The sequence below is a fragment of the Solenopsis invicta genome, chromosome 2, assembly GCF_016802725.1.
Source record: "Solenopsis invicta isolate M01_SB chromosome 2, UNIL_Sinv_3.0, whole genome shotgun sequence".
Taxonomy (NCBI): Eukaryota; Metazoa; Arthropoda; class Insecta; order Hymenoptera; family Formicidae; genus Solenopsis; species Solenopsis invicta.
Genome location: NC_052665.1, coordinates 21,384,436 through 21,401,201, shown reverse-complemented (window position 1 = coordinate 21,401,201; position 16,766 = coordinate 21,384,436). Strand labels below are relative to the sequence as shown.

The window sequence follows — 16,766 nt, the reverse complement described above, 5'->3', positions numbered from 1 at the left end:
AGGAAATGTTAGCAAATTTAAGAGAAGTTTTCCTTCTTTTAAAAAAGGCAAATTTCACATTAAATCCAAATAAGTGTTTTTTATTCAATAGGGAAGTAAAGTATTTAGGTTATGTTGTTTCTGAGAATGGCATTTCTACAGATCCTGAGAAAATCGAGTGTATTAGGAGTTGGCCAGTTCCTCGAAATAAAAAGCAAATTTGCAGCTTTTTAGGCTTTTGTTCTTATTATAGGAAATTTGTAAAAAGATTTTTGTTTATTGCGAAGCCCTTATTTGTTCTCACAGAAAATTTAACGAAGTTTGTCTGGAATGAAGAGTGTCAGCAGGCGTTTGAAAAGTTGAAACAAAATTTAATATTTTCTCCAATCTTGTCTTTTTCAACTGTGGATGGGGAATTCATTCTTGATACGGACGCTTCTAATCATGGTTTAGGGGCGATACTTTCTCAAATCCAACATGGGAAGGAAAAAGTTTTAGCTTATTACAGTCGAGTTTTTAATAAAACTGAGAGAAATTATTGTGTTACTCGGAGGGAACTTCTGGCCGTTGATTCATTTAAAACTTTTCATCATTTGTATGGACGTAAATTCCTAGTTAGAACAAATTATGTTTCTTTGCGTTGGTTAATGTCCTTCAAGGATTTTGAGGGACAGCGCGTTGGCTAGAACAGCTGCAGGAATATGATTTTGAAATTCAACATTGCGCAGGAAAGTTACATAGTAACGCTGATGTGTTGTCCAGGCGACCTTGTATTGAAAATTCTTGCGTTTATTGTAAAAAGGTAGAATTTAGAGAAGAGATTAATGGAGAGAAATTCGTTGGTAGAATAGTCTTCGGGGAAATTGGGTCAGTTGATTGGAGGAAAGCTCAATTAGAAAATCCGTCGATCGTGGACTTAATTCGAGGAAAGGAAGCAAATAGACGTCTACTTAGTCAAGAGTTGGGGGATACAACTGCTAAGAGTTATTGGCTTTTGTGGGATTCTTTTGAGATTAGGGGGGGAATTTTATGTAGAAGATGGGAGTCTCCAAATTTGCGTTCTGTGGTTTTTCAGACAATAGTGCTACAAGATTTAGTAAACCGGATTTTGGAGGAAGCTTATGATTCCCCTTCAGAGGGGCATTTTGGTATTAACAAAACTCTAGGAAAAATTTGGAAACGTTTTTACTAGTCGTCCTACAAGCAAGATGTCGAGCATTGGTGTAAAAGTTGTAAAATTTGTCTTGCTAAGAAAGGTCCTTCAGATAAAGGGAAGTCTTTCTTTCATATTTATAATGCAGGGGCACCTTTCGAAAGAATTCAATTGGATACATTAGGTCCTATACCAATTTCTTCTTCTGGGAATAAATATTTGTTAGTGGTTACAGATTGTTTTACTAAATGGGTAGAGGCTTTTCCGTTAAAAAATATTAGGACTAAGACTGTTGCAGAAGTTTTTGTAAATCAAGTAGCTAGATTTGGTGTTCCATTAGAATTGCATACAGACCAAGGAAGGAATTTTGAATCACGAATGCTTTTGGAACTAACTCAATTGTTGGGAATCAGAAAAACAAGAATTACTCCACTTCATCCACAATCGAATAGTCAAGTGGAACGCCAACATTAAACAATGTTGAATTATTTAGCGAAATTTGTTTTTGAAAATCAAAGATATTGGGATTGTTGGATTCCTTTAGGTTTATTAGCGTCTTAGATTTTCTAAACATAAAACCACTGGTTTTACTCCTTCAGAATTATGTTTAGGTCGAGAACTGAGACTACCTCTAGATTTTCTTCAAGGTTGTCCTCCGAATTTTCAAAAAACATCTTTAGTTACGAACTATTACAATGACCTTAGAAAAAAAATAAATTTATCTCATAATTTAGCAAAAGAACGTATAGAGATGAAATCTCAGAGAGTTAAAATGTTATACGATCGAAAAGTTAGGCAATTAAATTTTGAAGTTGGACAAAAAGTCTGGTTGTTCAGTCCTCGAAGGAAACTGGAAAGAGCTCCTAAACTTCAAAGTGACTGCGAAGGTCCCTATCGAATCGTTAGAAAATTAAATGATGTTGTTTATTGCATTCGAAAATTTAATAGGCATAAAAATAAGATAGTTCATTTAGATAGGTTCGCTTTTCTTGAAAGATAATCGTTTTAGGGAATTTTTGTACCGACAATCGAGAGCCCGTAGAAAGCAAAAGTAAAGTTCTGAAAAGGATAGAAGGTCATCATTTTATTTGAGATTATTCGAGACGACGCTCGGTAACTTAAGGCAGGAGCCCAGAGTAGAGCAGAAGGTCGTCGAATAGATTGTAATTGTAAAATTGAACGACGCTTAGTGACCTGTAGCAGAACTTCAGGATAGAGCAGAAAATCGTTGAGCAAGTTGCAATTGCAGAAATGGACGACGCTCGGTACCTGTGGCATGAGGGTAGAGCAGGAGGTAGTCATTTTAATCTGGATCACAGAAGACGACGCTTGGTAACTCGTGACTGTGGTCTAGAATAGAGCAGGAGGTCGTTGTGTTAGAATCTTGTGTGCAAAAGTTTTGTTTTGAATAAAAAAGAGTAAAAAAAAATTAAATAATTTAAAAAGTTTTTTTCTTACGGGGTTTAATTATTTTGAGTGAAATACTCGTCGGATTTTGTTTTTTATTTCAGTTTTAAGGCTCGAGACGACGATTTTTGTGTGGAAGATTGCGGTAATTTTACTTATTTTAAGAAAACCGCTTTGCCCCGGTTTTTGATTTGAGGTTTTCCCGTGGGCCGTAGGACAAATGCCGAGGCGGAGACTTGGGGTGCCTTACAGGCGTTGGGTCCTCGATAGTTTATTCCCCGCCCCCCCCCCTTGAACGAAGAATTAAGAAAGAAGTGCTCAAGACTAAGAGTGAGATCGAGTTATTTATAAACGAAATTACGCAGCTCGAAAATCCCTATACAACAGCTTGGGAAGAAGTCATGGAAGTCTTACAGAAGGTCCCTGAGTTGTCGGGACAACTTGAAAAAGAGTGGCAGTGTTACGACCGTGTATATTTGAGTGTTGCGTGAATGTTGTTGGGTTTCTATTGATTAAGAAAAGAAACTCTCGTTTGTTAGCGACGAATTGTTGTTGTGTTTGGACCTTCGGTTTGACAGCTGGTCAAATTAACAAAACCTTTACTATTCCTTAAAGTTTGTTCTTTATTTACGAATGCGCTTGAAATAGTAGTGCGCGAATGCGAAAGTACAACACGACCTTTTTGGTTGTAACAATACTATAAATAAGTTTATTTTTGTTAAGGATTTTTTGAGTTATGACGCTTGAAAATTACAGTATACCGTAGCTTTTAAGCTCACAACTCGAAAAGTACTTAACGAAAATAAACTTTTTTGCAGTGTTTTGGAAAGGTCTCGAGATAAGCTACAAGAATATTAGGGTGGGCCAAAAAAATCGACTATTTTTTTTCTCTTTATACTCCGTAAACTTGGTTGGTAGAGACCTCAAAAACATTCTCTCCAAGTATGAGCTCTTAATTTTAATAGGAAAGTCCTCCGTCTCTCAGTTTTCTATTTTTTTCTTATTATGAGGAAGAAAAATATATATCTCGGTATCTACTATTTGAAAAAAAATATTTCGTCTCATATTTTCGTAGGAAATTGAATTCTCTACAAAAAAGATCTCTTACAATGTTTTCGTATACTTCACCGTTCAGAAGTTATTAAAGGTTAAAATTTCATCATTTTAAGGTAGATTTCTTTTTCTTTATGAATTTTATAACTCCTTAACAAAAAATCATTATGATACGCGCAACTCATGGTTTTGTCGGAAATTCACTGCTCTACAATAATGGTCTCTTATGATTAGTCGATTAAATTAACTGTTCAAAAGATATTCACCGTCAAACTTCAATGCACACTATTTTTAACAGTTTTTGATTAATAATTCAAACAATTTCAATTTAATTCATGAGTTTCAGGGAAATGTTTACGAATTTTAGTTTCTCTGAACATGAAAATGTTTTAAACCTTTTTTCTAGTTTTTTTTTTTAATCCCAAGCATGTTTGAGTACATTGAAACAAAAAATTATTGCATTTTTTCTAACTTAGAGTCAATGATTCATTAAATTTCGAGTAAATATCTTTTTTGTGTCACATTTAATATAAAAAGTATTGATAGAAGAAAAAAAAATTCTCAATTTGTTTTTAAAAAGTTTTTTTTATTTAATTGTCAGCTGAGATATAATTATCAACATTTTTAACATAATCGTACATTTCTACTGTAAAAAATTTTCTTTATTGCAGTTCGGGTATTTTTTGCGATGTTCTTTTATAGCTTGCAATAAATATTGAAATTGTTCTTCATTTCTCGTCAAGCATTGGTTATTAACCAATGTACTCAATGTACTCAAACATGCTTGGGATTAAAAAAATAAACTAGAAAAAAAGTTTAAAACATTTTCATGTTCATAGAAACTGAAATTTGTAAAAATTTCCCCGAAACTCATGAATTAAATTGAAATTGTTTGAATTATTAATCAAAAACTGTTAAAAATAGTGTGCATTGGAGTTTGACGGTGAATATCTTTTGAACAGTTAATTTAATCGACTAATCATAAAAGACCATTATTGTAGAGCAGTGAATTTCCGACAAAACCATGAGTTGCGCGTATCATAATGATTTTTTGTTAAGGAGTCATAAAAAAAAAGAAATTACCTTAAAATGATCAAACTTTAACCTTTAATAACTTCTGAACGCTGAGGTATACGAAAACATTGTAAGAGATCTTTTTTGTAGAGAATTCAATTTCCTACGAAAATATGAGACGAAATATTTTTTTTCAAATAGTAGATACCGAGATATATATTTTTCTTCCTCACAATAAGAAAAAAATAGAAAACTGAGAGGCGGAGGACCTTCCTATTAAAATTAAGAGCTCATACTTGGAGAGAATGTTTTTGAGGTCTCTACCAACCAAGTTTTCGGAGTATAAAGTGAAAAAAAAATAGTCGATTTTTTTGGCCCACCCTAAAGAATATGCTATAAAAAATAGGCAGTTCTATTAAAAAAATTGAAGGTAATTTTCACGTGACTTTCAAGCAACTATTCAAGGTCAAATTAATGACACCATCTTATGTCCCCTTTGAAATCTTACAACTTTTGTCTAAAACATTTTTGTCTACTGGGTTTAGTTCTCGAGATACTTCGCTGGATCATTTAAAATGGGAGACCCTGCATATATTTTATCTTTTCGATAACATATATTGACCTGATCTATCAGTGATGTACATGTATTAGCATAAAGTGTTTACAGATTACCACGAGGGATCAGTTTGCAGCGATCACAGAGATCAAGCAACGTTTACCGTGGTCGCAACTTAGATGGGTGACCACGTGGAAATTTCGGAAGAATTCTTAAGAAAAAGACCTCAATATTTAAAAAAATGTATTTAATGTCAAAAGTGGCATAAATTCATTAATTTTAACGTTAAAAAAAATTTTTTTTTGTAAAAGTTTTGAAAAAGATTTTTAAAATATTGTGTGTTGATTGGGACCTGAAAAAAATGGTCAATGATTAGAATTTTTGAGTGCCGTATGTATGCATGAACAATATGAGTCTTATTTGGAGAACGCATTGAGGCTCATATCGCTCGCACGCATGAGTACCGCACGCTTGCGGCCGATATGATTTTTATATGATGACGCATCTGTCGGATACCGTGAGCTCACCGTGCGGATAATCCGCACGGCATGCACGCTCCGTGAACTCATTTTGCGCGCATTTTGTTATCTGGGTCATTATGTTGGCCGATAACGTGGACAATCAAATTGAAGGATACGGACACACCGGAACAGAGGGTACAAAAAGAAGCGCAGTTGAAGCCTTTAATTAAAAGCGATCGAAAATACAAATCGCTTATTGTTCAACGAATAGGCGATAGCCATCTAGAGTTTGTAAAGGATCAAGAAATTTTTGAAATTTGGAGAACTTCCAAAAATACTTTCGAGAGAAAAGACATTGCAAGTTAGCTGAGAATACGAAAGAAGCTGACATTGAAATTTGAAACGACAGAGACGATAAGTACACACTTTCTAAATTTTGATAGGCTCATTCGTGAGCTAAAGCCCACCGGTGCCATGGTTGAAGAAACTTATGTTGTCTGCTATTATTATTGACGCTACCTTTGGAGTATGATGCAGTGGTGACATTTTTAGAAACCTTATCGCCAGACCTACTCAAAATTAGTTTTGTGAAGAATTGTTTATTAGACGAAGAAGCGAAGCGTTACGGATTAAGTGAAGCGGAGGATGGTAAACATGTGGCATTTGCGACAAATAAAGGTGGAGTGAAGAAAGGAAGTGGAAATAATGTGAAAACACAGTGGAAGAACAAACCGAAATTTCAATTTCAATGTCATAATTGTGGTTTGTATGAATACAAATGGGCTGACTGCAGGAAACCTCGGAAAATTAAAGAAGAAACAGGAAGTGCAAATATTACTACGGAGGATTGGAAGAAGAAAACAATTGCAGAAGAAGAATATGCGTTGAAGCGGAAATTGACGGAGAAACTTTGACCTGGTATTTGGATTCTGGTGCGACAGAACATCTTGCGCTTTCGGGTGAGAAACTTTTAAATATCAAATATACAGAAACCAGTTTAAATGCATGTTGCTAAATCTGGACATAAATTAATTGCAACAGAATGTGGAAAAATTTAGGTACATACATTAGTAGATGGAAAAGCACGTTTGTAACGTTACGCCCCTCCGCCCCACCGCTACTCCGGTCCAAACGCCGAACACAACGCGTAAGACCGAGCGCGTGTACGCGCTTGGCTAAGCTTACCGCGATCACGCGCTACCATGCGTGCCGCGCGCCGCGTTTGGCAAGCGTTCCCACTCCGGTCGGCCCAACCACGCGTGCTGATTGGTACGTCCGACCGCGCGGACCGTTATATAAGCCGGCAGCGGGCAGCCAAAATCAGATCGCTCCGAGCCACCGATCTCGCACTTACTCCGCTCCTGCGCCGGTTATCCTCGGCACTCCTTAGCTTGGGTATTCTCAAGCACTTCCTCGGGAACGGGCATTCTTGTTCCAACTATTTTACGACGGGCATACTTGTCGGTCCTAACGGCTGGGAATACTCGGCCGATTCCATCCTCCGTCCGCGACGGGAATACTCGTCGTTTTTGCGGCTGGGTATTCTTGGCCAATAAGAATTGTCCGTCCCGCAAGTCCGTTCTCGGGGATTCTCGAGACCAACACCGTTGTCGGAGATACTCGACGCCGTTCTCCGGCTTCATCCGTAAACCTACTTCCCCACGGGGTGACAACACCCCGCGGGGTGAGACCACTTAGGTCTCTAACGCCGACCACCCTCGCGTATCGCGGAACCGTCCGCTGCACCGCGCGCCGCTGATTCCGCGATCGCGACCGGCCGTCGCGCGGGCCAATCACGGCCCGTTTAACCGCACGTTAAGTCAGCCGCTTTACGGCGACTCCGATTATTACCTCCGAGCGCATAGCGCATAATACAAGTCCGTCCGCCAGTTTCTTTAGTTATCCGAATTCGTTCTTTTGTTACAATATTAATCTACGCAGCGCATTATATTTTGCCCGACCAATCGTCGTTCTTTTACTTTACACGGGTCCGATTATTGTTTAACCGAGCACTTCGGTGCATTATTATTACTTGTGTATTTCAACTACATCTGATAAATATATTGTTACGTTTGTATCATTGTACTCAACACGGAGTTCTCATTACTACCGACAAACCCTGGCATCCGGCGAGCACATCCGAGCAACCGATCACGATATCCTAACGCATCGAAAGATATCCCGATACTCCCGCCGCATCGGAAAAGTACCAGCGTTACACGTTTAATAACAATTAAAGAAGTGTTGCTTGTATCGAATTTTCAATTTAATTTATTATCAGTTTGAAAGCTGGAAATGAACGTTTTATTTATTCAATTCTATAAGTGTATGCATTAATTTTAAAGGATTTTAAGGTAAACTTACGGCTTTGCTGTGACGAAATGGTTACCAAATTGATCATTAAAAATATTTTCCATTCCCAGCCACTACTTTTTCCCATCTTTCTGGCAATAGATGGATTTCACGTCGAAAGAATGATGGACGTTTGATGGACGTTCCTTGTCTTCCGTGTTAAAATCACCTGTTTTATAGCGTTGAAACCAGTACTCGCATGTTAAAATTGATGGAGCATAATCACATAAGCTTCCGACAGCATTCGTTGACTTTCAGCAACACTTTTCTTCGAATGGAAGCAAAAAAGCAAAGTTTCCCGCAAATGCCGTTTTGTTGGCACAAATTTTGACATATTTAATGCTCAAAAAAACAATTTTGTTTACAATTTGACACGTGGCGCATACAGAAAACTAAAGCCACTTGATGGTGCTTTGACATCAAGTTAGCAACAATTTGGCCCGATGCGATGTAGTACTAGTTACACCATCTCTTGTAAATCCTTTAAAATTAATGCATACACCTAATATTTACTAACGGTAAAGCAATTGTTAAAAAAGGAAATTGTGCGGTTGCAGAAACAATACGGAAAAATAGATTATATGAGCTTGACATTTGTAGTGAATTGCAAACGTTTGTAGCGTTGAAAATAAAATAGATTTGTGGCATAAGCGTTTTGGACACATTGGTTACGATAATTTACAGCGATTGTCTTCTTTGGTAAACGGTATTAAACTAGAAGAGAAGTTTGACAGGAAATCAATCGATAAATGTGAAATTTGTAAAAATTGCAAGCAAACGAAATTGCCACATTTTCAGACGCGCGTACGTGCTAAAAGGCCACTTCAATTAGTTCATAGCGATGTTTGTGGTTCTATGGGCACGGAATTTTATGACAAAAAGAAATATTTATTGTCTTTCATTGATGATTTTACACATTTTACTGTTGTGTATACTTTTCGAGAAAAGAGTGAAGTTTTCAAGTATTTCAGGCTTAGGCCGTGGTGTGCGTTATCTTCTCTTGCATTGCGTCACGGCTCGACGTATAAGTTACGCATGATGTTACTCTGACGGTTGTTCAAGTTATTCTCCACCGTTTCCCGATTCAGAGGCCCTTTTTATCCTCCAATATTGCTGATGCTGAATTGCAGGTCGGCTGCACGCTGAATCGGCGACGGTACGACATCCGGCGAAAGACTATCTTGTCTCCCGTCGTTATCGCGTTTTCTGCACATCTTTTGAAAGGAAGTTTCGAAAGAAGATTCGCGCTTTCCGTTGTTCTCACGTTTTGGTCGATTCTGAAGCGCGAGTATTCACTTAAAATTAATATGCATAGCAATGAAATCCCTTTTTGTTGCTATGCACTGGTGTTAGCTTAGGCTACAATAGAATAAACCTAAATATTGTGATGAATGTATTGGAATAGCTTTAACTGCTGAAGCTTTTGTCGATGACGAATTAGAAGATTACGATGATATTCAACGAAAAGAAGATAAAGAATTGTGGTATAAAGCAGTACGAGAAGAAATTACCTCGTTATTGGAAAACAATACTTGGACGCTTACGAAGTTACTGGAAGGGAACAAAGCAATTAACAATAAATGGGTGTTTAAAATCAAATGGGATCAAGATAACAATGTTTAGCGTTATAAGGCTTGTCTTGTAGTTAAAGGATGTGCTCAGAGAAAAGGATTTGATTATACCAAAACTTATGCACCAGTTGCACATATTACAACGGTTAGAACTCTTTTCTTAATTATCAATCAAAATTGTTTACAAGACAGCTGGATGTTAAAAATGCCTTTTTACACGGAATTATAGAGGAGGAAATGACTAACGGCGCTTTCGCTGGGCCGTTTGCGCGCGCGAAAATGGAGCGTTTATCGCATAGCGCCTGTTTGCCTGTCCGGCAGGTGTTCGGCCGGACGGGGAGGGGGGGCGATTTGTGGCCCCAGGGGGAAACGGTTCGGAGGTGCATTGTTACAGGGTAATTTACGCTGCGCTGGGATTTACACCGCAGAAATCAGAAAAAGAATAAGAATAAGAGTAAAGGTGACTAGCTCGTAACTACTCTACTATATGCTTTTATGCTATGTTAGTATTGTGTTATAATTTTAGGTCTTTATTGTTAATATTAAATATCGTTAGTTGAATTGATTTCTTTATGTAGTCTGTAGCGCAATCGTGTATTACAATTTACATAAAATGATTACTACAGAAAATGTAAAAGATATGATGATTATTTCATGATACATAAATGTAAAGAGATAGTAACGGATGGAATACAAGTAATATACAAGTTTATAGTTTTTGTATTCTTTGTTTAGTTTGACATCTTGTATATCCCACCCGTTTAGGATGTATAACATTTTTAGCGAGATTTATACCGTAGTACTGACTGCGTGATTGGGAGGCAGCACTTGCCCCTATGTTGAAAACACAATGTGTACATATCTGTACTTTATTGATGTCTGCACACGTTAATCTTTAATATTGCATTATTATTTTGTCTCTATTTTTATTGTTCTTATTCTCTAATAAACTATGAAACATATTTTATAAATTATTGTATTATTTTATATCAGTTTGTAAATATCAGCTGTAAAATATCGATGCGCCGCATATTTATACACAAGTAGTTGTAAATCCTACCATATTACCACCGAGTCAAACGGGGTTTAGGAGAGGGGTAGGAACGATAGATCACATATACGTATTAAATTATTTAATAAGTAAGAAAATAGCGGAAGCAAAAGGCAAAATAGTAGTTATGTTCGTGGATATGAAAGCAGCGTTTGGATGCGGCGACTCGGTGGATAGGGAGATACTGGTACAGACAATGAGGAGAAAAGGAGTGAGAGAGAGTCTGGTGGTGAGGTGTGAGGAAGTTTTGGAGGAAACAATAAGTAGAGTAAGGGTGGGGGAAAGAGAGGGGGAAAACTTTTGGACAAATAGAGGAGTGAGACAGGGATGTCCGTTGAGCCCATGCATGTTCACACTACTACTAGCGGATTTGGAATTGGAGAAGGGGGAATGGAGGGGAGTAAAGGTGAAAGGAAGAAAAATTTATTCCCTGGCGTATGCGGATGATGTGGCGGTGGTGGCAAAGGATGAAGCAGGGATGAAAGGGTTAATAAAAACATTAGAAGAATATGTAGAACAGAAAAGATTAGAAGTAAATGTGGAGAAGACAAAAGTGTTGAGGTGTAGAAGAGGGGGTGGGAGATAGAAAAAGATAATATGGAAATGGAAAGGAAATGAAATAGAGGAAGTGAAAAGGTATAAATATTTGGGCTACATGATGATGGCAAATGGGGGACAGAAAGAACATATAGAGGAAAGTTAAAAAAAGGAGCGGTGGTGATGAGAGAAGTATGGGGAATAGGGAAAAGGAAATTTGGAAAGAACTGGCCTAGAAGGATGTGGTTATTTGATAGGTTGGTATGGACGGTGGTTAGCTATGGGGCAGAAATTTGGGGGTGGAAAGAAAGGGAAAAGGTAGAGAGGATACAGGACAGATACTTGAAATGGGTAATAGGGGTAGGAAGGTACACACCGGGGTACATGGTAAGGGAGGAGATGCAGAGGGAAAAATTAAGGGGAAGGGCAGGAATGAGTTATGAAAAGAAGCTGGGAGAAGGAGGAGGGAGGGAGTTGGCAAGGTTGTGTTGGGAGGAGATAAGAGGTAGAGCGAAGGAGGGAAAGGTGATGGGAAAATGGGAGGAAGAAAGAAGAAGTTTCTATGAAGAAAAGAGCTGGAACATCAAGGAGATAGAAAAGTTGTGAGAAGAGGGAGGGTTAAGGAGGGAAGAGGTGGTGGCAAGAGAGAGGAGGCGGCAGGAAGAGGAAAGGTGGGAAAAAATTAGGAGCTCGAAGTTCAACAGATGGTACAGCAGAGTGAAGGGAAAGGGAGTGCCGGAGTACTTGAAGAGGGATTGGAAAGAGGAAAGATGGAAAAGGATTGCGAGGTGTAGGTTAGGAGATGGTATGAGAGGAGGTAGATACTGGGAAGAGAAAGAGAAAAGAAAGTGTAGGATATGTGGATGGGGAGAGGAAACGTGGGAGCATATATGGGAGGAATGCACGGATTGGGGGACGGAGAAGGGATGGCAGGAGATGGTAGGAGAGGTTTTAGGTGAGAGGGGGGAGGGAGAAGTTTGGATGAGAAAATTGGGGGAGTTGCGGGAGGGAGGAGGGTGGCTGGGTATGAATGAGAGTGTAGAAGGAAGAGAGGAAAGGGTGGAAGAAAGCGGCGGAAACGGAGGTCCAAAGAATGAGTGTGGAGGTGTGGATGGATGAGTGATTTTTCTCTCTCTCTCTCTCTCGTGTGTTGTAAAAGAAGCAATGAATAAAAAGGTTGAAACTATGTAAGCGGAGCGGAAGTCCGCAATGTACTCCGCAAGGAATAAAGTACCTACTACTACTACTTGTAAATCCTACCATTTTTTTACGATAAGAATGCAAGAGTTTTAAAAAAATTTTTTTTTAATGTAAAAAAAGAAATATTTATTATTTAACATTTTTTTATAATAGTAGACAATATGAAGTTTTTGTTGGTGTAATTTTATTTTTCTTAAACATAGCAAATAATATTTGATGAATTAAATTTTTAATAAGTACCTCATATACATATACCAACTTTGCCCTATATTCTTTATACTTTTTTTTTAAGTCGAAGAGTTCTTAAATATTGATATATTTAATTATTTATTTGCATGTTTATTAAAATATAGTTAATAAGAGTGTTGTTTTTAATTAGGGGATTTGAAGGTGCAAACAACGGCACAATTGAAATATGTAACGGAAGAGGATTTAAATGCGATAGGGATGAGCAAGCCGGAGATGCGCCGTCTAAAGAAATATTTCCAGAAGCACTTTCCTCAAACGTATCTATCTAAATTTAAGAAATTGCTACTACCAAAACGCGAAGAACAGTCTCCTGGTGTACTAAGCATGTTACCGGAAGAAAGACAGGATAAGCCGTCGGTGCGTGTTCCTAATAAGCACATGATTCCGGCCGATGCGATTATTGTGAACAAGGAACTCGGTACCGGTGAATTTGGAGTCGTGCAGCAAGGAGTTTGGACAAATGACGGAGAAAGAATACAAGTTGCAATTAAATGTCTATCGCGCGAGAGAATGCAGAATAATCCCATAGAATTTCTAAAAGAGGCTGCGATAATGCACGCGATAGATCACGAGCACATTGTGCGGCTGTATGGCGTCGTGCTTGATACAGATTCGCTGATGCTTGTTACGGAATTAGCTCCCTTACGCTCGTTGCTTGAATGCCTTAAGGAGCCCAGTCTGCGTGCGAGTTTTCCGGTTTTGTCGCTGTGTGACTTTACTATACAAATCGTGGACGGAATGCAATATCTGGAGGCGAAAAGGTTAATACATCGTGATCTCGCCGCCAGAAATATTCTCGTGTTTTCTAAGAACAAGGTCAAGATATCAGATTTTGGACTGTCACGCGCACTAGGTGTGGGCAAAGATTATTACCAAACAAATTTCAATGTCAATTTGAAGCTGCCTATTGCATGGTGCGCGCCTGAGTGCATATCCTACTTGAAGTTCACGTCTGCGAGCGATGTGTGGGCATATGGAGTGACGTTGTATGAGATGTTCAGTTATGGATTTCAGCCCTGGGCAGCGTTGACCGGCCATCAAATTCTTGAGGCTATAGACGAGCCTAATTTTCAAAGATTGGAACAGCCTGAGTGCTGTCCAAAGGATTATTTTACTTTGATGCAACAATGCTGGCAGCATGAACCTTCGAAGAGACCCAAATTCTCCGAATTAATTAATTTGTTACCCGATTTAAAGCCTGAGCAGGTGCAAGCGGTCCAGGATAGTATCGAACCGGGCCAGCTTGTTTACAGACAGAGCGATATAATCACAGTTTTAGACAAAGGTAACGGCAATACTTTGTGGAAGGGCGTTCTAAATAATGGTAAAACGGGATTTTTTAACCCGGCTCACACGATTGCATATCTCGGCTCTAATCTACCTAGCAACAAACCTGGTGAATTTACGCGCGGAGACGGTAAAAATGCCTTTTCATCGCAGCGTAGGAAAATTCGCACGGACATGATATCCTCCCCGCAGGGCGATCTCAAGCACACTGGTCACGTAGGTTTGGATGGAGCATATTTCGGTGACATCAGCTTTCTCGGTGGAAAATATCCAAATTTGCCTCGTCAAGTTGTGACGCCATACAAACCTCAAGAGGACGCAACTGATAATTGTAGCCAAATTTCCAATCAGGATACAAGAAGTGTAGATACAAATAGAGAATCGGGGAGGGAATGTAGAGGCGTGCAACAAGATGCTCAAAACAAACATGGTATATATTTATCCTTTGTTACAAGTAGCCTTTTTATAAAGCAGAATTTCATACAATTATTTATATGTCTATATAATATCTTCAGATTTAATTCGTAAAAGTGTAATATTTTTCAACAATTTAATTTTATTAAATATATAGTTTATATAGATATATAGTTTATATGAATGAAACATATTGATCAAATTCCATACAGCACAGGATGTTGCAACAATATTGCAATCTTGTATATTATAATGTAATGTTGCAAAGCCATCGTTCAAATATAAGTATGCATTTCAATAATGTTGCAGCCGTTTAAAAAGATCCATGCATTATTAAAAACTTACAACAATTTTGTAAAACAGCAATTATTTTCTAACATTAAATGTCTGTTTGTAATTTGGAAGCATCCATAGTTTATTATAGATTAATATTAATTCTTTGTGTCACATTGTAGCTCTGGGAGCTACACATACTATCCAAGTTTATTTTATGAATGAATTAATTGCTTAACGTATTCCTTTAGCATGTTTGGTATTGTTAAAGATTTTCTCTAACTAATAATTTAAGTAGAATCATATTTTAAATAAATAATACTTATTAATAATTATTATTAATAAATATATACTAAAAAATTTTTGTTTTTAAAGATTAAATTTGTTTACATAAAATTTTGCATAATAATCTATACTTCAAAATTACTATCTGGGAGTTTATGAAGTCACTGATTGCATATCTGACGTCAAAAATTTAAATTTTTAAGTGATGAATACAATATGACGGATAAAATTATCAAAAACGACTGGATTTGCTTGAAACTTATTCTTCTTCTACGGCGCGACGGACCTAAGAAGATCCTGTTTTTAATGAGAATTTGCTTTTAGGTCTCCCGGTCTTCGAATTTGGTCCTTTAATTTCTAATCTTCAACTTCTTTATATTATTCAGTACCGAACTCTATCACTAGTTACTCAGTCTGCCTCTTGGTCTTATGCCATGGATGTCCCCATGCAGTATTCTCTTACAAGGATTTTGTTCTCTTATTCTGTTTACATGTCCTAGCTATGTCAGCCTTCTAATCCTGTTAATATGCGTCACTATATCGGTGTTGTCATATAGTTGATATAACTCCTCACTAGTTTTCCTTTTATATTTGTTTTTATCTAACTTGTTTGTTCTAAAAGTTCTTAAAATCTTCCTCAAGATCTTAAACATTCCCAAACTTGATATATCTGTATTCTTTAAAGTCCAACTTTCTGAGCCATATATTATTACGGATCTAATTAGAATTTTATATATTTTATAGGCTTTTGTTGCTCTTTAGACTTTAATAGAGAAATAAGACTGAAGTACGCTTTGTTGACCTTTGTTAATTTTCTTCTTATTTCTACTGATTTATTGTTGTCTGACGTAATGACTGTCCCCAGGTAACCAAATTTGTTAACGATTTTGTCTTATGTTTAACTTTTTTCCTAACTTCCTTATTATCTAGGATTTGAATATTATCAAATGAAATTGGTTTTGTTTGCCTTAACCTCTAGTCCCATTTTCTTTGTCTCTTTTTCTATGGCTTTGAATGCCTGTTTTTAGACTTTTTTCTACCATGTCCAGACTATCAGAATATTTAAGGATCTGATAGCTCTAATATAGGAGTGAAGTGTCTTTTTTGACGTTTGCTCTTCTTATGGCCGCTTCTAAGATTAGATTGAACAGGACGGACTGGCGTTCGTCCCCCTGTTTGACGTCTTTATCTATGTTAAATATATTTAAGGCTTTGCCATTGACTCTCACTTTACCCTTGGGGTCTTCTGTCATTCGTCTACACACCCGCACCAGTTCGTCCAGCAGCTCTAATTACTCAAGCATTTTTCACATCTCGTTCCTTATGATATCATCGTATGCTTATTTGAAGTCTACAAATAGGTGATACGACGGAATATATTCCCACAATTTTTCCAGCGAAAAATCTTAGGTTGAACAGTAGATTTAGGATTGATTTTTTCTTCCTGAAGCCATACTGGTAGTTTTCCATTAACCCTTTGTATACATCTTCTAGCTTCTTACGCACTATGGATGTAGTTATTTTATGTGTTGTGCTTAAAAGGGTAATTGCCTTATAATTCTGACATTCCGTTAAATCTCTTCTTAGGGATCAGGCCCATAAACTAGTCTCCGGGGGTAATCTCTTTGCCTGCGAAATGAGTTTTATCATCCGGTGCATAACTTTACACGCTTTGTCTTCTGCATTTTTCAGCATTTCCCTTAAAATTGCATCTATCCCTAGTGTTTTGTGATCTTTCAGGAGTTTTACCGCTTTTCTAATGTCTGATGTCGTCGGGAAATAGGCGTATTCTTGTATTTTGGGTGAGTTTTGCGCCTGCGCGTTTTGCTCTCCATTTTTTGATACCTTAAAGGTATTCGTGAAATGTTCTAGTTATCTTTGCAGAATTTTTTCCTGATTTGTTGCTAGTTTGCCTAATAGAGTT

General features: G+C 37.5%; 1 protein-coding gene across 5 annotated transcripts in view; it reads left to right on the top strand.

Moving 5' to 3' along the window:
* The window catches only part of LOC105202478 (activated Cdc42 kinase-like), a 289,383-nt gene that overhangs the window by 79,648 nt on the left and 192,969 nt on the right, over positions 1–16,766 (top strand). For all 5 annotated transcript variants that reach the window (XM_039459696.1, XM_039459695.1, XM_039459694.1 and 2 more), the window contains exon 3: positions 12,714–14,300. In XM_039459696.1, coding sequence (XP_039315630.1) covers positions 12,714–14,300 — 1,587 coding nt within the window. The remainder of the gene's footprint in view (positions 1–12,713; positions 14,301–16,766) is intronic.